Source organism: Globicephala melas, chromosome 19 (genome assembly GCF_963455315.2).
Source record: "Globicephala melas chromosome 19, mGloMel1.2, whole genome shotgun sequence".
NCBI lineage: Eukaryota > Metazoa > Chordata > Mammalia > Artiodactyla > Delphinidae > Globicephala > Globicephala melas.
In genome coordinates, this window is record NC_083332.1 from 34,291,101 (window position 1) to 34,312,762 (window position 21,662).

General features: G+C 60.5%; 1 protein-coding gene across 3 annotated transcripts in view; it reads right to left on the reverse strand.

Moving 5' to 3' along the window:
• Positions 1 to 376: 376 nt before the first annotated feature.
• The window catches only part of GNAO1 (G protein subunit alpha o1), a 167,390-nt gene continuing 146,104 nt past the window's right edge, over positions 377 to 21,662 (reverse strand). Inside the window, exons 5-9 of one of the 3 annotated variants that reach the window (XM_060289756.1) lie at positions 20,922 to 21,050; positions 18,888 to 19,017; positions 5,074 to 5,227; positions 1,761 to 1,976; positions 377 to 638 (exon numbers count right to left, since the gene is read on the reverse strand). In XM_060289756.1, the coding sequence (XP_060145739.1) occupies positions 1,789 to 1,976; positions 5,074 to 5,227; positions 18,888 to 19,017; positions 20,922 to 21,050 (601 nt within the window). In that variant the 3' untranslated portion in view covers positions 377 to 638; positions 1,761 to 1,788. Of the gene's footprint in view, positions 639 to 1,760; positions 1,977 to 5,073; positions 5,228 to 8,234; positions 12,667 to 12,923; positions 12,992 to 14,838; positions 14,993 to 18,887; positions 19,018 to 20,921; positions 21,051 to 21,662 lie in introns of those variants that run through there. The other 2 variants (XM_030848038.2, XM_030848039.2) reach the window with 2 other exon arrangements.

Sequence of the window (21,662 nt, forward strand, 5' to 3'; positions counted from 1 at the left end):
TAAAAAAAAATGATAAAGGTACTCTCTAGAAAGGGAGCTGGGGGAAACTTTCCTATAGGGCTCTATTTTTATATATATATATATATATATATATATATATATGTTCCATATTCTTTTGGGGCAGCTACTGGCCCGTGAGAGCTGTGCTTTTTCTATGCAAACCTGGAGTGAGCGTGTGGTTGGAGTGGCTCGGGCCTGGGCGGGGGGAGGGCTGTGGACGGTGAGGCCGCGTCTGGAAAGCGTGGCCTGAGCACACTCCCGGGAACCGGCGCCCCGGGTGCGGACAGGCGGCACCTCTGCAGGTAGGATGGGGTGGGCATGGGTGCAGCTGTGGGTGTTTATTTCAGAAAGAAAAAAAGATGGATGAGATGCTGAGTTTTCCTTTATCCTTTTCTTTTCTTTTTTTTTTTTAAGCTACAAAGCACATGGGAAATGTTCTTCTTTTCCTTTCAAATTCTAGATGTAAAGACTCAACTAAAACCGGATTCTACAGCATTCTACAGAAATACACAGCCGTCAGTCACTCTGGGTTGTAGGTTAGACAGGGGCTTGATACAGAAAGGCTGTGTGTCTTACAAAGGCCAAAAGGTCATGCTACCAGGAGATCAACGTCAACAGCAAAGAGTCCGTGAAGCAGTCTGTAGAGAGAGAGATAAGGGGTCCAGTCTGACCATTTTCCTTGATTTAAAACACCAACCACCCAACCAACCAACCAACCCTCCAACATGTTTAATAATGTTGAGGTGGGGCAAGATGGGGCAGCATCGCAGGGGGATCAGGAATCCAGGGGAAGTCTAGCCTGGGCCTCCTGGGAGGCCTCACCCCTCAGGACCCTGACCCAGCCAGGTCTGCAGATCTGCCCTCCCCTCAGCCACTCCTGCCCGTTCTCCACATCACTCCCCTTCTCTTGCCAGCCCTCTTGGAGGGGGAGCCCTTTTGGAGGGAGGAGCAGCTTCAGCTCTGCAGGTGACCTTGTGCTTTGCACGGCCCGCCCCCTCAGCTGCTTGCAGAAAGCAGCCAGAGTCTCCCTTTTCTCTGACTCTTGCCTTGTTAACATGAATAAAGAAAACTCAGGAGACAGAGAGTGGATTGGGCAGAGCAGTGACTCTTCTAAATTCTTGAAGTTAACCACCTCTACCACCCAAAAGAGAAGCATCCTTAATTTTTCTGTCGGGAGTATAGGGCAGGGAGACATTTGGGATGCTGGCCATTTTTTAAAGGGTTTTGGAATTCGCACAAGAGCAGGACAGAACTGACAGCACACAGCCTCAGCGTGTGGATGCAGAGGAAAAGGCTGGACTAAGGCCAGGCCTTTCCTTGCCCTCTCCCTGCTCACAGAAATGGGTCTCAGAGTGTAAAATCATGTGGCTGTTCTTAAAAGGATGGACTCCCAAATCAGGACTGCCATCGTGACGTGTGTGTGTGTGTGTGTGTGTGTGTGTGTGTGTGTGTGTGTGTGTGTGTGTGTGTGTGTGTGTGTGTGTGTGTGTGTGTGTGTGTGTGTGTGTGTGTGTGTGTGTGTGTGTGTGTGTGTGTGTGTGCTCAGGTGCTGTCCCAGGAAAACCTTAATGATCAATGGAATGTTGGTCAGTTCTGTCTGAAGCTCCTTCTAGTACAAACTAAAAAAAAACTTAATATATATTTGTCTGTCTATATATACGGTTTGTTATGCCTTTTTGAAGTTAATTTACCAACTTGCATTTGTTTGTTAGTGGAGTGTGTATGTGTGCAAGCTTTTCTGTGAATGCTGGAATCATTACCAAATAGGTTGCTATACAGGACAAGAGGTCAGTACAAGCCGCAGCCCCGGAGGTTGTTGGCAATGATGATGTCAGTGACGGCGTCGAATACCACCTGGATATTATTCGTGTCTGTGGCACAAGTCATGTGACAATAAATTTCTTTGTTGGGTGAGCGGTTTTTGCTTTCAAATTGTGCTTGGATGTAGGCGGCGGCATCTTCATAGGTGTTGGGGCCTGTAACGAAACAGAGCAGAAGAGTTGGGGGGAGGCCCTGGTGAGAGGGGGTGGGTGGGCTGGAGATGTGGGCCGTGACCTTCTCCAGGAGGCTGCCTGGGGCCCTTCTCCAAGGTGGAGTCGCATCTTACACGGGAAACCACATGCAGCTGAGCACTGGCCTGGCTTCTGACTTGCCCAGGTCTTTCCTTCTGTGTTCACACAGGGTCCCCCCAGGAGCCCTGGGCGGACAGCAGCCACAGGCTGTCCGTTTTGCTTTCTAGATGAGCACACTGACTGAGGCTGGCCAGTCCGCCATTCACAACACTCACCCCTGGTCTAAACCGGTCCTACTGCTTCTGATGCATGAGTTCCCTGCGGGGTGGTGGCCGCGGGGCGCTGCGCCTACACTCCTTCCTGGATGCTTCCTCTTAATGAGAAGGGCTGGGACTGTCTCTAAGCCGTCCCCGTTCTTGGGTGAGTGGCCAGGACAGGGGGCATTGGGAACCTCCAGGTGGGCCGTTTAAGGGGCTGGCAGTGTTGTAATGCCAACTGGAGCCCCGCTGCCCCCCCCGCAATTCCTTGAGTGTTCCCTTGATCCTGGCCGGGGTCTGGTGGGGGTATCTGTGCATGATGTAAGGACAGTTTGCCCACCAGCTGTAACCCAAACCCTGTGGCTCTGTCCTGTAGTTTTCAATTATCATAAAACGTGGACCAACAGAGAACTGCCTAAAAGCCCATCCAAGTTAGGCTGCCCCATTTTCTGCAGTGCCCCTGGGAGCTGGCCAATATGGAAATGACACGGTCTTATGCTGAGGGGGTGGGCCATGCCCCCTCCCGGCCTGCGCCATCCTCCAGCCATCCTCCAGCCATCCTCCAACGGCTGGGTGTGAGCCACAGTGGGGCTGGGGCTTGGGTGCCGGAAGGCGTCCGCAGCCAGATAAGTGTGCGGGGTCAGGGCTACTGGGTGGGTGGGGACAGGGCGGAGAGCAGCTCTGACAGCCCACGGGGCAGAGCCTCCTCCATGCCACCGTTGGCTGGCCACCAACACGGTGAAGCCATCAAGTTAGTGGCAGCTCGCAGACTAGACACAACCCCACAGTGGACTCCATCAAGGAGCTTCTTGCCCAGAGGGTGCTAAGACGGCACCGATGGAGGTGAAAAGCGCCCAGGAGTAACTCGGGACGTCCAGTTCCCGCCTTCTCAGCGTCTGCTCAGTCCGCGCCCTTACACGGCCTGGCGGTCCTGCAGAGCTCCCCGTGGACGTCCAGACAGCCACCTGCACGCCCCAGCCCCTCCAGCCTGTTCTGTCCCCACAAGCCTAGGTACCCCCAGGGGCCACCTCACTGGTGACCATTTGTCATCCAGCGTGTTCTCTGAACTCAAACTGGATCCCTCTGGAGGCCCTGAAGAATGCAAATGTTTCCCAATCTCAGACCGACTTTCCCTGGGTGCATCCGGCGCGCCATACAACACGACAGTGAGACTGACCGCTCCTTGGGCCACATCCCAAATCGGGCTCCAGTGAGGCCAGGTCCCTGGGGACAAGGAAGAGCCCTAGGCTCAGGCCGGCCCCCTGAGGTGGCACTGGCCTGAGGGCCTGCTGGAGCTTGCAGACTTCCGAGCCCCATCCGGTCACCGCAACTTTATCTAAAGACCCGAATTGGTCCTGAAGGGCCTCTGCTGAGGCTGGGAGAGATGGCTGCCAAGGGGGCTAACGCCCGGCTCCACCCACAGGCAGGGCCCTCCCTGGCCTGTCCTGTGCCTGCATGGACTCGCTCCACCCCACCTGCAGAGGGCGCCTCCTCCACGGCCAATCCCCCTTGCTTGGTTTCCATCCTCTGGATGGTACGAGGGCAGTGATGGCACCTATGGTGCAGACCTGGCACCAGGCACCATTCTCTCCGTTCATTCCCCCACCTTCAGCCCCGCAAGCAGTGGGCATCATTATCTGCTGTGGTGCCCGGATGACAAACAAGGCACAGGCGATTAACTTGTCCCAAGTTGCAGAGTCTGGGTCCAGAAGCTGCTTTAGCCTGCCTGTCTGCCTGTCTGCCCGCCTGCCTGCACCATGCTCCTAACGCCTGTCAGCCCCGAGAGCCTGCCCTGTCTCCCTCTCTGCACCCTGGGGAGGGCAGGAAGCTGGCAGATTCACACAGTGGAGACAGGCTGCGCTCAGAACAAGCCAATGCGCCCTCCACACCCAAGGGTGAGGGCAGACTCCCCCCCTCCCCAGGAGTGGAGGAGGGCGGAGGGGCCAGCATCCATCTCTTCTGGAATCTGGCTGGGTTTGGGGACCCATGTCACCCTGGGAGCTGAGCCTAAGCCCTGATCTTTCACTGGGGCTGTCAGGGAGTGGGTTCCAGACTGAGCCCACCTGTGACACATTCTCTACCGCCACGCCCCAGGGGCCTCTAGAAGCTTCCCAGTCCCCAGAGCGACAAAGGCTGGGCTCCGGCCTCCCGTCAGCGCTGCCCTAGCCTTCAGCAGCAGCCCAGAGCCGGGCCACCCTACACAGCCAGCCTCCATCCGCTGCCAGAGACAGCTTCCCATGGGGGGGGGGCACACTCCCCTGGAGCCAGAAGGAGAGGAAAAGCCCTGGAGAAGGCAGAAAAGAGGCAAGCGGAGATGGAGAAGGCCTGCAGAAAGTAGGGGTGGTTTGGGGGAAAAGCGCAGGGGCGGAGAAGAGCAGGGAAAGAGCAGGCGGGATGGGGGTGGAGGTGGGGAGAGCAGGCCCCATGCCGTGGGGCAGGGGAACTGCTCTGCTGGCACGAGCAGGGCTACCGAAGCAGGAGCAGAGAAAGCGGGCGGGGCTGAGGCAGCCCAGGCAGGGGTTGAGGGGGGGGAGACCAGGGAGGCAGGGGACCAGGACGGAAGAAGAGGGGGAAGCTGTGCGCCTGTCCTGCCTCCTGATCCTGCCACGTCTCTCCGGAGTCGCCTGCTCACAACCCACACGCGTCACGAGGGTCCATTCCCCACCACGCCCAGGGCAGTGCCCTGGGAGGGGCCAGACCTGGTCACTCCCTCGCCTCGTCCTCTACCCTCTGCCAGCTGCCTGCAGGGGTACCCGTGCCCGCAGGGGAGACACAGGTCCCTGGCAGGTCCGCGCGACACCTACCTGTGTACTCAGGAAAGCAGATGGTCAGAGGTGACTTCTTGATCTTCTCACCAAAGAGATCTTTCTTGTTGAGGAAGAGAATGATGGAGGTATCGATGAAGAACTTGTTGTTACAGATGGAGTCGAAGAGCATGAGAGACTCGTGCATGCGGTTCTGCAGCCCCAGGCGGGGAGGGAGAGAGCCAGACAGACAGCGAGAGGGACAGACACGGAGACAGGGAAAGAGAAGATGGAAGTTAGGCTTGAGAGGGAGGAAGTGGTCTACTCGGCAGCTCAGGCAGGGCTCCCGGGCCCCCACGGCTCCTCAGCTCCTCGGAAGGCTGACAGAACGTTCTCGCACAGCATGGAGCTTCGCATCTCCAGCGTTCAGAGCAACCAACACCCCTGTCTCAGGGCTGGTGGCAGAGACTGGACTGGGAGCCAACCCGGGCTCCCTGAGTGAGGCTGAGGACGAGCTCTCCAGTCTGCAGTCTCCAGCCATGGGAAGGTCTCCGTGCGTGTTGGCGGGGGGTGGGGGTTGCTGGATGGGAGCCTGAGAGCCGGGCTTTGGCCCTTCCTGTCCAGACCTGTCCTGTTGGGCCTAACCTGTGGGTTGGGGTGTACTCTGGGAGTGGTGAGGGCCTCTAGGCCCCTCCTGTGGTCTGAGGGGAAGTCACGCCAGGCTCCTGCAGGAGTGCCTGGGGCTCTGGCCATACCCCCTCGGGCTGGGTCAAACTCAACCACGACTGGTCACGCGAGGAGCTTTAAGCACCGCAGACGTGGAGAACTGCTTTGCGCACAGGAGTTCATTTAGCAAATGAGTGAACACAATGGGCACTCCAAATCAAGCAGGATCCCAGGGGACAGCCCTCTGTCCGGGGCAAGGACGGACTTATCCTACTGTGGGATGCCAGGCACATGAACTTGGGCAGTCTGTTCCTTGGCAGCTTGTTCTCTGTGTACAAACCCGTTTCTGCACAGGAAGGTGGCTCCCTCGTGATATAGCTCTCTGGGGGAAGGGAGAGCTGTTCATTTTCCCCAAGAACCCTGTCCTAACCCTGGAAACTTGTCCGCCCCAAACCTAGCTCCATGGGTCTGCAGGTCAAGTTCAGGAGTAATTCCAGGCTACACGCTCCCTCTGAAGTAAGAAGACTGAAGCAAATCATAGGAGAGAGCAGAGCAGTGGTGAGGGCATCACTGGGCGTTCATCACTGAGATGGACGAGCAAGCAGTGGCGCTGAGTAAACTGCTTTCCGACGCCTCCCTCCAGCTGAGTGGGAGCGGGAAGCAGATGAAGCGACCACCACCCATCACCAAGCCCCGCTCTGCCAGCTCTTCCCCTGCCTTGTGTCATTTAACCTCATCGATCCTTAGGGGACAATGAGAGGTGACAAGGCTGGGATGAGGAAGAGCAGAGACCTGCACCCGGCTCTGGGCCAGACCAGAGCTTCTGCAATGCAAGGGGTTGGTTTCTCCAGCCAGAGTGAGGAGCCTGTGGGCTTTAGAATAAGTGATCAGAGAGTCATGGCCAGCTCCGCGTGCCTTCCATCATCTTTTCCATGACTGGTGACCTGGAAAGGGTATTGGTGCAAACCCTTGTCCTTATGGTCAAGACCGGTTGGTGGAGGGGGCAGTCTAGGTTCTCAGCTGCCTCTCGGGAGCCCCTAGACAACCGCACAGATTTACGACGCCCTCTGGGATCTGTAGTAAATAAATGGCATCGTCCTCTCACTCTGCCGCGCATATTCAGCAAACTCCTATGATCTTATTACCCTCCTAGCCTCAACCAGTCAATTTCATTCTCAGTCCCCGCCAATTTCTACTGGTCAGTCACTGCATAGTCACGCTTAGGGAGGCATGAGACACTTCCGCCCGGTGCCGTCTCAATGGAGGCTGTTCAGAAAAGGGCAGGCGGAGGTTTCCTGGGAGGCCAGGTGGATCCACGCGCAGGGGGGTGGGGGCTGGGAGCGCCCAGGGTCCCCGAGCCACCAGGGAGCAGAGGAGAGCCAACGGTTCGATAGGAAAAGCCTCACCAACACACGACACCACCTTGTCCTATCGCTGCTCAGCCAACAGCTGGAAGGCCTCAACCAGAGGCAAGATCCCAACTCACTGCCCAACTATCTCGACTTGATCTAGACGTTGGGGGACACGGTGGAGACATATGCCCAGGGCACTCCCAGGACCAGAAGGGGCCACTAGGGAGACCCAGGCTGAGAGTGCGGACTGTGCCCATTTGGCATGTGGGCTGAGCTGAAGGTCTGGAGGCCGCCAAGCTTAGGTCCGAAGGAAAAATCCAGGCCAGCTGCCTGGGCTCCAGAGTTCCACTCGGCTAAGGCTCGGCCCCTCCACGCCCCAGGGCTGCAGAGCGGGCACTCTTCCCACCAATACCAGCTGGATCTGTGTGCAAGGCCCTCCGTGGGGCAGCTACAGGGCTGTAGGAACGACCGGCACAGTCTCCTGCTCTCCGAGAGCTCACAGTCTAGTTGGGGAGAGAAAATGCACACACGTGAAAAAGTCCCGGTTCCGAGCAAGCGAGCGAGCGGCACAGAGCAGGGGCGGGGCCGGGGAGGCAGCGACGCTCCCCAGTCAGACCTGGTCCGGTTGGGAGGGCATTGGAGTGAGCCTGGAAGGAGGGGCTGAGCCTGGAGATGCAGGAAGGGCAGTGGGGAGGGGAGCCGCTGCAGGGAGGGGAGGCGCCGGCACCGAGAACCCCTCCACACCCCACAGGCCTCACCGCCATCCCTCCAAACACACTGGAACCCATCACCAAGGAGCCAAGAGCCCAGCTTGTCCATCCAAGCTTCCCCGGAGAACACGGATGCAAGAACACATTCACAAGAGTTGTTGTCAGCATGTGAGAAAAGAGAAGGGAGCCAGGGGCCACAGCCAGGCGACAGCACCCACCCCTGCTGTCGTCACCACCCTGTCTCTCCCAGTCTCCAGCAGAGCGTGGCCAGCGGCCTGGCTGCCACCACTGGAGCAGGGGCGTGGCCGGCACCAAGCACAAGGGATGGGACAGACCAGCCTCTGCCCTCACGACAATCCCGGTCACCTGGAATCCTGCCCCAGCAGGCTGTGCCCCTCTGCCAGGTGGCCCACAGTCCGGCCCCAGGACACGTGTCGTGCGGGGGGCGCCGGTGGAAGCAACTTGGGCACTGACGCAACACACCACACTCGTGCTAGGAAAAGCTGGCACATTTTATTAATGGTGGGTGACTAATAAATACATTACGGCAGCCAATAAATTATTACAATGACTAGAGATTAAACCGACGAGTCACTCTTCTTACAAAATTACAGTTAATATGGGGCGGGTGGCGCTGGGGTCGGGAAGTGGGACCACGGCACCTAAGAGGGGTTTGCTAAGAAAGGAGAGGCGCGCCCAAGTCCACCTCTGCCGGGGACGGGGAGGGGAGGAGGCACAGGGCACAGAGGACGCAGGGACTAAGACAGAGGAGACCAGGAGGTGAAGGGCCTGGCTGCTCAGGGAGGCCACGGGGACGGGGCGGGGTGGGGGGCAGGGGAGGAAAGGATGGGCCACAGGAGGGGTGGTGCCTCCGACGGGCGGTGGGTTCACGCTGGTGCCCTGGGCACCCTGGGCCTGGATGGGCCTCCCTTCTGTCTCTGCCCTGAGCAGGCCCTCCCTTGACGGGGGCCTTCATCTGGTTGGGGGTGCAGCGTGTCTGAAGCCCCCAAGGGAAGGCCCCACTTGGCTCTTGGGAAAGAGGGCTGAGGACTCACCTCGCTGGGGGCGGGCGGTGGGGGGCAGCAGCTCACACCTGGGCCCTGATCCTGGTCTGGATGCTGTGTCCTGTCTCACTGCTCTGGGCTGTTGGACCCTCTGCTCTGTAGGCTTGTGGATTGACAAGGGGCGCTGTCTGGAGGGTGCTGGCCTTTGGCACCCAAGACTGAATCTCTGATGGCCACGGAGCCAGAGCCTCAAGCCTCAGTTCCTGAGAACTGCCAGGTTGTGCCTGAAGGCTTCCGGAAGGCTCGGGGAGGCCAGAGGCCACCCGAAGAGGCCTTGTGCACCAGACTTCTCAAAAAGGGGGCCGGGCAGGACACTACCTGGTCTGGAGGGAAGAGGCTGAGGCCCGGATTGCGGTGGATTTACTCACCAAGAGGGCTGAAGAGTGTACTAGGTCAGGCCAAGGGAAGGGGGAAGGAGCCGGGAATGATGCAGGCCAGAGAGGAGAACCTGCAGAATCAGCCAGTGGGGCAGAGACTGTCACAGGGTTAGGTGGAAGCGGTGGGATATTCTTTCCCCTTGCAGGACTCTCCCTGGCAGAGGTGAGCTAGGTGAGCCAACTCCTGGGTGTTCCGTGTTGGGGATTTAAGGACCCTGGTCATGGGGGCTCTGGGTAGGGAGGGCAGTCGTGGAGGACAGGGGTGCCTCCAGGTCCCATCAGTGGGGCGGAACTGGACTCGGGGGAGAGGCTGGGAGGAGAGCTGCCTCCTGGCACCATATCTGGTGCTGGCCTTCTGCCCGGGCTGAGCCCACCGCCCCATGGTAGGAGCATGTCCCCATGGGTCCTCAGGTTCTGCTGGGACCAGAGAGGAGAAAAAGGGCCAGGGAACCAGGCATCTAGAGCTCCAGGCAAGGGGGCCATAGAACCAGAATGTCAGAACTGTTGGTGCGCTGTCTGCTCAGGGCTGGAGCAGACCCTGCACCTTCCTCAGGCCAGAGTCCACAGGCTCCACAGAGCCCTTCCTTGGGCCTCGGGCACTGCCCCCTCCAGGCAGGCCAGAGAGCCTTGGGGGCCTCTCTCAGTTCTTGGTGGGAAGGCTAAGACCTGGATCTTGTGAGGGCAACTGGTGCAGGGCACAGAACCTGCCCACAGGCATCTAGACGGCAGGCATAAGTTTCACGGGTCTGGTAAAGGCGCCCCTCCTAGAGATCAGTTTCCCTTTGCCCTGATAAACTAGAGGCATGCAGAGAGTCGAAGCATGGCCTCTTTGGGGCACACACGGGGCCACTGTGGATAAGAGAATCACCCACGTCTGGTCACTCATAACATCTCCCCCACACCCACACCCACGACGGAGCCAAAACTCATCTGTCCCTTCAGTCGTTCCTCCCCATGGTGGAGCCACCTGTGACGACGTGGATGGGAGACGCAGAGGACAGGGAAGGAATTTCACCCTGGATACCTGCTCCTTGGGGGCTTTGACTAGACAGCCAAGGACCCCCTGGGCAGGCCAGGGTCAGAGGGCAAGAGTAGCATAAGCAGCTGAGCAGGGCAGAGCATCTGAGAGCAAAAAGGCACCCCAGGGCACGGAGGGGCAGGAAGGCTCCAAGCACCCCGCTCCCCAGCCTCCTAACATGGCAGATGGGGTGGGCTACGGCCCGGGGCCCTCCGCCTGGCTGCTGCCCTGGGCCTGGAGAGCAGGTGACTCCCACCTCTAAGACAATGGCCTTAGAGGTGGGGCTTGGCCAGTATACCCTTCTTAGCAGTTGCTTTTGAGTCTGGGTCACAGAGCAGCGTTAGGGGCACAGCTGCCCACACCCAGGGTGGTGCTGCCAGGAAGTAACTGCTACGCCTTCAGTGTCGGGCAACATGGCCCGACTGGCCCTGGCTGCCCGTGCGGGACACTGCGGCTGTCGGTCCAGGGGCCTGTCCTCTGCCACAACCCAGCACCCTGTACGAGGCGCAGCACACAACGAGGCAAGCAAAACTGAAATGGAGCTGGGCTGCCTGCTGTCTCCCATGAGGCCAGGGGCAGCAGCAAGACAGCCAGGCAGGGATGGGGCTCACCCCAGCAGCGCCCACCCCTGCAGGCGTCTGGCACTAGGGAAGGTGCCCTGGGTCTCCCGTGCACTACCCAGAGCTCCGGGTCTGTTGGAAGCGAGAAGCCCAGAGCTCCTGGCTGCGGGGCAGTCAGCGGCCGCGCTGGGAGGGCAGGGGTCCTGCCTGGCCCGGGACTGAGCAGAGCCCAGAGTGGGTGCTGGAGGAGCAGAGGGCTTGAGGAGGGAGCCAGAGGCCCCTCAGGGGCGGCCCCTCTCCTCCTGTGGGCACATCTGGCTCCCCAGGCAAAGCCGCCATCCAAGCACACAGGGTCTGCCTGGGGTGTTGACTGGTGGCATCCGCCAACAGGAGGCGCCCAGGAGAGAGAGAAAGAGGTGTGTTCATTGTCCAAGGTCAGCCAGGGCCTGGGTCACCAGGAGTCATCACCCCACCCTTTTCTCCTCAGGGATCTCTACAGCAAAGCCCCTCCAAGGGGTCTCAAGTCTCTCTGTCCGGGGAGGGGGCTGGGGCTGTGTGTGTGTGTGTGTGAGCCAGGCTGTGCCCCTCACAGCACACACAGTATGATGGGCCCGTACGTCTGCCCTCCTCTGCCCCCGGGGGCTGGCGGGACCCCAAGGGCTGTGGACAAACTCTCCGATTTCTTCACCAAGACAGAAGGAAGCTGGGACACCGGCTACAGGGGCCGTGCCCACACCTCCCCTGGGCCTGCTCAACTACAGAACCTCCAGTCCCCAGGCCCCCTGCTGCCCCAGCTGGTTTGTGTTGGATTTGCCGTGAATTTGCAAAGAAAAAGCACATCTGCTCACACTCCAGAGCGGCCGCCCAAGCCCCGGGTGACTGACGGGAGAAGCAGATAAGCCACCCTGGGGCCTACAAAGACCGGGTGGGAGGCCCCCATCCCAGTCAACGCAAGAGCCACTTCCTCCGGCCTCCCCTCCCCCACCGTCTCTTCCCCACCTCGTCCAGGCACCGCAGGACTCAACCCCGCTGACCATCTACCACGTGCCTTTGCAAGAAGTCGGTCTCAGAAGCATTTCCAGGCCTGTGAGGAGTCGGGGTGGGGGTTCCCCAGCAAGGCACTGGGGAGCCCCAGAGGTGTGAAGGGAGGGAGGCCCAGAGAAGGAAGGACTGGCGTCCAGGACTGAGGTCCAGGGGGAGGAGGAGGGAGGCATTGCCGAGGCCTGAGCCCCCGGACCCACACGCGGTTGGTGGCCTGGTCCCACCCTGGCCTTTGGTGACAGAGCTGCCCTCGACCAGAGGGACCCCAAGAAAAGCTGAGCAGCGGCTCCCACTGCCCCCGCTCCGGCCAGCACGCCGCCCCACCACCTGCACAGCTTCGAAGACAGGAGGGGACCCTGGGACCTCAAGCCCGAACCACTGCATGCAGAGCGCGCCCATTCTGGCCCGGACGGCGGCGTGGGCCCCGTACACCTCTCTCCCAGGGAGACACCCAGCGATGGCGCGGAGGCCAGTGGGCCGTCTGTCTCGGCAGGTGTGGGCACTCGGCGCCCCTGCCAACCCCGTTACCACGTGTTCTGGTGTCTGGGGCAGGGGAGGCCGTGGAGGGCACCTCCTCTTCCCCACTCAGTGCCATCTGCTGGTGCTCCCTTGTCCAGGGCAGGGGTGGGGCGGCAGGCTGGGCAGGGTGGTGGGCAGCTGGGTGGCGAGGCCAAGGCTCAGTAGAGGCCACAGCCCCGAAGGTTTTTGGCGATGATGACGTCCGTCACGGCGTCAAAGACAAACTGGATGTTGTTGGTGTCAGTGGCACAGGTGATGTGGGTGTAGATTTCCTTGTGGGCCGACTTGTTCTTGCTCTCGTACTGCGCCTGGATATGAGCCACGGCTTCCGTGAAGGTGTTGGGGCCTGCGGGAGAGACCAGGTCGGGAGCTGGTGAGGCGAGGCCCCCACCTGGGTGCCGGTCAGGCCACGGGCTGGGGAGCGGACACCAAGGGCCTCTCAGTGACAACCCTGCAGGAGAAACCTGACGACAGCTCAGCTCGATCAACAGTGGGTCATGAAACCAAGTCCATGGTCCACAGCCAGTTTAAAACCAATGATGGAAACAAGAGATCAAACCTCACCAGGCCTCACCTGTGCTAAGGGTGAACACTGTTTCATGGAACTCCTGTTTCTTTTCACAGATGCATGTACGGGCTCCTGATGCAAACATTCTCTCTTCCTGCGGGTCCTGCCCAAAGAAATCTGAACCAGCCCTCACACAGGTGCAGAAGTCTGCGCCAGCCCCTGCGGGCTGTCCTCTCCTGGCTGTGACTCCTCGGAGTGGGCAGGGACACCACCTCCCTTGACTGCTGCTGGGCAAGGTGGGTGGAAACTGCCGCACCTGGGAGCCGCCCTGGCCTCCTTCCTCTCATCGCCCCGCCCTCCTTCCTTCCCCCTTCCTCCTTCTCACGTTCACCCTCCAGGGATTAAGGGTCTGGCTTGCTGACTTGCTGCCTTCTTTGCTGCCACATCACTCTGTCCCTGGTGAGTCCAGGGAGAGGCGCTTCCAGGAGAGCAGATGCCGTTTAGGGAGGAACAGAACAGGACTCCTGGCTTTGCCCTGAAGCCTCCACTGGCTCCAGGAACCCCGGCCCAGGCCCAGGTCCAGGCAGGGCTGTCACAACCCACTGAGGGAGCGGGGGGGGGGGGCGGGCTGGACTTCGGAGCCACAGCAGGACGGACCCAGCCCCTCGGCACATGGGCACAGGCCACCGGGCCTGGCCTTGAGGGTCTACCTAAATCTGGGCCGGAGGTGAGGGAGAGGGTCCCTGGGACCTCGTCAGCACCACACGGCCTTGGTGACTGACTCACCTTGCTTCTTTCTGCTGCACCAGGGGCCACAGCCCAGGTCACCTCGGGCGGGATCCACAGACCCCCCAATTTAGATACGACTAAAAGGAGGCTGATGGCGTGTGTGAGGGGTGCTGAGCCCGGCCCACCTCTGGCTGCATGCTGCTGGGGCCTGACCCACGGGGCAGGCAGCCTGATCTCGAGGAAGGGGAGACAGAGTGAGCTGTGCTGCTTGTCCGGCTCCAAGCCACGGCCCCCACGTCCACTCTCGGGGAGCTGGGGTTCAGCCCAGAGGCTTACCTAGCAGGCTCACCTTGTTGGGACCCTGTCTACCCTTGGCTCTCCAGGCCCGGGGGCTGGTCAGGCTGGGGATGCCCGCTTTTGCTTCCATTCGCCTCTCTGACCAGTCTCTGGCCATCCTGAAGAGCCAGTGAGCCCGTGGGCTATTCCAGGCACCCTGCTGCACCATGAGGGCCCTGGCCAGGCTGCCCACCCACCCACAGTCAGGTAAACCCATGGCAACATGAACAGAGGTGGCCTCCGGCACCCTCAGCACCCTCCGCAGGACGGCCCTGGTCTCTGCTGCTCGCGAAGCTCTCTCATGTTCAACAGGCCATTTGAATGGGGGTGCTGTCACGATACTTTTTAGCATCACAGTCATAAGAGCAATAGCGAATGTTTAGTGAGCACTTACTATGCAACGACTGCCATGCTAAGCCCTCCATGCTTCTTAGCTCACTTTGTCCTCTGGCAACTCTGGGAGGGAGGGTGGATAATCACAGTGATTGTTCCCATCTCACAGACACAGAAACGGAGGCTCCGAGAGGTTATGTAACCTGCTGTGAGTGGCAGAGTGGGGGCACGAACCTTGGGCTGTCTGACGCGAAGCCCCGAGCTTCAACCCCATCATCATCTTGGTATTGCCATTTTACTGATAAGCTCTATTTACAGATGACCAAGCTGATGTCCAGAGGTTGCCGAGATCACACAGCTCGTAAGTGGCAGAGCTGGGATTCCAGCCCTGCTTCCCCTGACCAGGATGCCCCAGTTGGCTGCCCCACCCCCTCGCAACAGCATGTTGTGGGGAAGGGAGGGGACCCGCCTTCGGTTTTCTGTTGGATTCTCCAGGGCAGAATCTGGTGTGTCCGCAGAGCATGGTGAGGGGGAATGAGCTCCCTCAGGAGCTGGTGTGGCCCGAGCGGCTGCGTGGCCCCCGCGGTCCCCGTGTGGAGTGGCAGTCTCTACCTGTGTACTCAGGAAAGCAGATGGTGAGCGGGGACTTCTTGATCTTCTCTTCGAATATGTCCTTCTTGTTAAGAAACAGGATGATGGATGTGTCCGTGAACCACTTGTTGTTGCAGATGCTGTCGAAGAGCTTCAGCGATTCGTGCATGCGGTTCTGCAACAGAGTGGAGAGGCAAGTGAGGGCTGGCAGTGCCCGGGGCCCTGACCCACCGCGGCCAGTGACAAAGCAGGACAAGCGAAGGGAAGGTCCACCAACACGGCTGAATGCACCACCAGGGACGGAGACAGGAGGATCCACAAGGACAAGGACATGGTCCCTGCTGCATTCCACACGCAGGTGGGGGGGGCGGGTGGAGCAGGGCACAGGGTGGGGAATGCCACCCCCCCACTGAAGAGGGCTGACCCGGGCCAGGGCAGTGGGGTCACCAGAGGGACTCTAGCCCATGGAGAGGACATGCACCATGCACGCGGGGGCAGGGGCCACGCCACCATCCACACGTCCACACGGGACCTCGGGCATGCAGATTTCTCTACTGGGGTCTCATTTGGTTTCGCCAGCAGGGGTGGGAGGGTGCACGCATTCAGTTGGGAAACATTAACCGAGGACCAAGAGATCCTCAAATTAATCCAGAGTTGGAAGCAGACACCAGGGGGACAGCGTCGGGGGAGTGATCTTGCTGTGGCCTTGGTGTGGTTGGAGACTGGGTGGGTTAGCTGGGCCGTGGGGCGGCTCTGGATGAGCTGCTTTTGAGGCTGGTTTCCTGGTAGAGGGGCCAGAAGAACCCCAAGATGAAAGCCAGCAAAACAGACGAAAACAGAGAGGAAGATAAAAACCCAGCAGAAAACATGAGAGAAAGAAAGAGAAAAAAAAAGCAAAAAACAAAATTGGTTCAACCGGTCTCGGGCCAGGAAGTCAAAGCCGGTCCCTCCAGAGGCCCCCGTGCAGGCTCTGGAGGCCACGGCCACCCTGGGGCTGTGGACTGCGTGGCTGGAGATGGAAGGCGAGGGTGGGGAAGACCAGCCTAAGCCCAGTGGCTGGTGAGGAGTGTGGACGCGGGAGTGGGGGGCAGGCTTCACAGCAAAGTCACCCGGCGGTGCCCTGGGAACCTGCTGCTTTCAACTCTTAGCTGATGGTGTCAACTGGAAGGAGGCGCTTCATACCTGCCCGACTTGGAGCGTCTCAGAATCTGCTCATGGTTTTGGCCTTGGTTTGGCAAGTTAAGGCCCTGCAGGTGGCGGTGACGGCACTGGCGCTGAGAAGTTGTGGCAGGTGAGGCCCGGGGCCGCTGGGGTCTGGGCCACAGTGGGCAGGGTGGCCGGCCGGTGGGCGGGCAGCCACTAGCCCCAGGGGTCCTGGCTGAGCTCCAGGAGCCTCCAGACACCTTTCTCTCAGGCAGTCCCAATTTTTACCCCAGGCTTGGGAGGGAGGGGCAGGGCCGACCGGAGAGGAAGGTGGAGGACCAAGGACTGGTCAGCAGGGTGGAGCTCTTGCCTCGCGGGGGCAGAGCGTCCTCGTCCCATAGCTTGTCCTTGAGCCGTGTGCCTGGACAGAGCCATCCCACAGCTGCCATCTGCTGAGTGGACAGTCCTGAGGGCAGGCACTCTTGCAGCTCCGAGCCTGCTGGTCCTCACAGCCGCCCAGAGGCTGCTCTGCCACGGGCTCCATTTTACAGAGGAGCAGGTGGAGCAGCTGCCACACTCACCGGCGGGAGGGGGCGGGGCTAGACCGCGGGCCACATCCGCCCAGACCCCCAGCTGCCCAACGCTGCCACCTGGCCCTGGACACACAGGCGTTTTGCTCAGCTCTACGGCGCTGTTCTTGCTGTCACCGTGGCAATGAGCCGCCTTTGTGGGCTCTTGTTAAGTGGTAAAGCCAACTCCCGTGCCCTGGAGGGGCTGCTGGTCTTTCCTGGGTGGACAGAGCCCCAGGAAGAGCCTGCTCCTGGCTGTGGCCCCACGTGCTGTTGCTTCCCCAAGGTCCTCTGCTCCAGCCCTTGTGAAGAAGGGCGGGGAAATGGGGGAGAAGGAGGGAGGTGGGAGAGAGACAGTAAAGGCAGGAAGGCGAGAAGGAAGGTGCCCCAGGACAGGCCCTGCTCCGGAGCGAGGGCTGCCTGGGCGAGCAGACCAGAGAGGCCATCCGAGGGTGAGGCTTGGCACCTGCCCGTGTTTACTGGAGACCCGAGGGCCATGGAGCTTGGGACCCCGTGGCTGCCAGACCCGCCCAGACGTCCCTCTGCTCTGCCTTGTGCTCCAGAGGTGAGTGCGAGCCCCCTGCCCCAGGGCTGATGGGCCTGGGACTTGGGATTGAGCTGAGCGGGTCCCCAGGGAGAGGCCTGGGGCCCTCGACACCCCAGTGCTTCAGTTTGTTTGAAACCCACGGCAGGATCAGCTCTTTGCTCACTGCACCAGCCCTGCTTCCCACTCCCAGGCGCTGCAGGAAGAAAAGATGAGCCACCTGGATCTCAGACCACGTGAGTGGCCAAGTAGACCGTGAACAGTGGGTCCAAAAGCAGAGTCAACAACGGACCAGTGAGAGACGTGCTGGGGCAGTCCCTGCACGCGGGTGCCTTGTGGGGGCAGCAGGAGCCGAACTTTGGGGCTTTGGGGTGGTCAGTGGGTCCAGGTCTGGTGATCTTAGACGCCACAGCCAGCTGAGGCCACTGAGAATGATTACGGCGTTACCAGAAAGAACTGCACAGCTGGGGCCCCAGAGACTCGCCCTGGAACAAGGCAGGGCTTGGGGGGCTTTGCTGATGCCTAACTCAGGAGTGTACCTGGGACTGAAGGAGAAAGGGCAAGAGGCACAAGCCAGCACGTGGCGCGAGTCCGGGTCACCCACCCGGCCAGCGGCCCTGGCCCCAATCTTCCCACGGCCTCATTGTTGCATAAGTCCCGCAGGACGGCGGCTCCTCCTCCCCACAGCACTGCACCCCAAAGCTCAGCAGATGTTCGCAGCAGTCCCAAGGGACCAGCAGGCAGGACTGATGAGGAGACAGGCCCAGAGAGAAGACAGGCCTTGCTCAAGGCCCACCATGACGAGCCCAGCCCCAAACCCTCAGTGCCAGGGCTCTGTGCCTGCTTCACACAGCAGGAGCTAATGATCGCCAAAGGTGTGACCCCACAGCCCAGGAGCCCTACCGCGGCAGGCGCTTGTCTCCGGAGAACCCGTGGTGTGCCGGGCCAGTGCTCGGCTTTCCCTGCAGGCTCTGCAGCAGGCCCACCTCTCCACGGGCAGCTCAGTGGGCCCCCAGCTCAGCACAATCCCCAGTGATAACACAACCACCCGCTCGGCGCTGCTGTGCCAGAAACGGTTCCAAGTACTTCTCGCGGATTCTCACTCCATTGCCAACGCCCCACCAGGCAGGTACTACGGTTACACCCCTTAGACAGCAGACAGTAACCGAGGCAGAGAGGGTGTTGCCTGAATTCCGCAGCAAACCAGGCCCAGGCCCAGCCCAGGCCCAGAGAAAGGCCACGCCCTCTCCAGGTGAGGGCCCCCCTCTGAAGCCAGCCTGGCAGTTCTCTGAGGCCCCAGACTGAAGACGCATTGACGGGAGGCGGGAACCTGGGCTGGCGTCCTCCAGGGGAGCGGCCCGCGCCACCGCTGTCACTCGCCTACATGCCACGTCCCGTTGCCCTTCCGGCTACCAGCCCTGTCCACTGCTCAGGGAGGGCCGTGAGGGCTAAGAACTGCTATTTCTGTCTTACGTACATTCTTGCTCGACTGCACCCTGATTTCGTTTAGGATTTGCTTAATTTGGTTCTGGCCTGACGGCCTCTGTGACTCTGCTGAATTCATTAAAGAGGCACGTACTGCCCGAGACCCAGAGTCCGCAGAGACGTTTGTCACCAGTCTGCATGCAGCCTCTGAGCAGGGCGGCCTGTGGCTGCCTTTGCTGCATTGGCATCACGAGGCGTTTGCCCCGCAACGAAGTCAGAAGAGGGAGCCCGGGCATGGCCTGGCCGACAACGGAACCCCCGGCCACTGCAGCCAGCCCCACCTGAGAGCCGCCTTGGTCCATGAGGCCAGGCGGCCCAGGGCCACTCACCGTGGTCTCGTCTTCGTGGAGCACCTGGTCATAGCCGCTGAGCGCGACGCAGAAGATGATGGCCGTGACGTCCTCGAAGCAGTGAATCCACTTCTTGCGTTCAGATCGTTGGCCCCCGACGTCGAACAGCCTGCAGGGGAGACAGGGAAGCTGGACGTGGTGGGTGGTGGGGCCCTGGCCGCTGTGCGGACACTGGTCAAGCAGGCGGCGGGGTGGAGGGGGCTGTACACGCAACGAGCCTCCCAAGGAGCCTCACTCCGGGTGCTCAGGGCTGACTGCTGCGCCCCTGGGGCAGGGTGGCCGTCACTGCTTCTGCCCCATGACTGGGCTGTGCTCCCACAGAGACTCGAAGACCTGCGCTTGCATCTCAGGACTTTTACTAACGCCTCTGCAAGGTTCCCGAGAAACACCTCTGCGAGGTCCTCTCAGGGTAACACGCACATCCTGTCCCTGGCTTTCTGAGCGTGTCTGTTCACGTCTGTGGGCTGTGAAAACTCCAGAGCAGCCCAGGAGGGAAGGAGGGAGGCAGGGAGCGTCACCTGCTACATGGAGGGACAGTGAGGCACCAAGGGGTTAAGTGCCCAGGGTCCCGGCAGGAGTTGGTGTGGTAGAGGTGGGGTGAGACCCAGGTCTGTCTGCAGACAAAGCCTCTGCTCTGTGCCTCCCCTCCCTCTCCCCTTCTCAAACACCATCCCCCAGAGGGCAGGAGGGCCGTGGGGGTTGACTGTGGCAGGTGCGGCTTGGTTCCTGGAAGGAAGAGGTCAACCTCGCACCTAACGCCCTGAATGAAGGTCCACTGCCTCCTAGGCCTGGGAGGTCTGCTGGCACACAGCTGCCGGGGTGGGCTGGGCCCTGACCTCCCGACAGAGGAGAGTAACTGCAGGCAGAGCCCAGAGTGGGCCTGCAACAAGGAAACAGGCCTTGTACTCGTCCCATCACCACCTCCCTTGGATCCTGCTTCCCCATCTGAAATGCTGGGCACAGGCTGATGGTCTCTGCGGTCCCTCCATAGCGCTTATGCTCAGACTCTGCAGGCCGGGCAGCCCCGAGCCCAGCCCCGCACCCTCTGCCCCCGAGGGCTGAGGGGGGAGAGACTGGAGAGTAGGGGGCAAGAGGCACCTTGTGGGGCCTCCGTGCCCATCACTGTGCTCCCCAGGTTCAGGGGAGGCCTAGGGGTCCGTGTGCCCAGTGAGGCTCGTGCGGCCCTGCGGAGATAGAGACAGAACTTCAACGCCCTCTGTCTCAGTGAGAGCGGGCAGGGGCTGGGCCGTGGGCTGGCCAGCAGTCCTGGAGTCCAGCCCTCCCAGGGTGGGCAGGGGGCCAAGAAGCGGCCTTACACAGGCCACTCCTCCTGTTCTACCTGACACCTGGAAACCACACATGGAGGCAGGGAGGGGCAGGATGGCGGCTCCCAGGCCTCAGTGCCTGGAGGCTGCCCCAGGTGGCGCCACAAGCCTCCAGCAGGGCCTGTTCTGAGGCGCTCAGACCCCTGGACTTGAGCTGTGTTCTGTGCTTGGGGACCGCCTTACTCCTCCCAGGCCTCGGTTTCCCCAAGTGTACCCGGAGAGGGTGGGTCAGCTGATCTCCAAACCCTCTCCAGCTCTGAGATGACATGGGTCCTGGGGTTGCACACATGTCGCTTGGGTTCACCCACCTTATTCCCCACCCCTCTCTTGGCCTAGGTGGCCAAGGGGCCACCTAGGTGATCCCCCCCCCCCTCCTCCTCCTCCTCCTCCTCAGAAATCACCCAGGGACAGGACTCCCCTCCCTTGTCCGCTTAAATCTTCCCTGTTCCTCAGAGCCCCACTCCAGGACCCCTCTTCCAGGAAGCCTCCCCGCTCACCCCAGCCCCCGAACTTGGTGCAAGAGAGGTACACAGATAGGCCCCTTCTCATATCTAACTGCCTGTCCCAACTCGAACGCTCCCCGAGGCAGGGCGACATCTGGGTGCTCCAGACGAGGCGAGGCCGAGAGGCAGGCTTTGCCCATCTCTTGGCACCCTCGCCAGGGCTCGGGAGCCTCCCTGGGCCTCACCTGAAGTGGAGGTTCTTGAATGTGAAGTGGGTTTCTACGATGCCAGTGGTTTTGACCCTGGTTCGGAGGATGTCCTGCTCGGTGGGCTGGTAGTCGGCAGCCCCGATCCGATCCAGGCTGTCCAGGTAGCTGGGGATGGCAACACACAGGGGACCATAGACCAGGTACTGGGCACCGCCCTCCCCGAGAGCCAGTCCTGACTGGGGCTGTGGAATGATGGCTCCACGCCGTCCAGGGCCAGGCGTTGGGGCGGGGGGGCAGCTGAGAAAGAGAAGCTCACGTCCCCACCGCACGCGCTCAGAGCCTCTGGCTCAGACCGACGGCTACGCACACGGCTCCAGGCACACTCAGACAAGGCCGAATCTTTAAATGAGACTAACGTGTTTATAATAGTGTTTGTCGTTTCTTCATCTTAAAATAATAGGCAACAGTTAGGTTCTAGTCTTTATATGCATCATCATGTTTCATCCTTAATTTCCTAAGTTAGATGTACTATTTCACAGATTAGAAAACTGAGGTTTTCTAATGAAGGTGAGTGCCTCACCCAGCTGTGAGCCAGGCATTGGGATTCCACCTCTTAACAGTTCCCTATGGTGCTTCCCAGAGGCCCTCTGAACCTCCGCCTGCCTCTTCCACGTTCCTTAGGGTTTATCAAGGGGGCCATCGTATCGTCCCATATGGTGCTCCTGGGAGGCTCAGAGGTCACACAGCCAGGCAGGGGTGGGGCCTTGCTGGGACCCA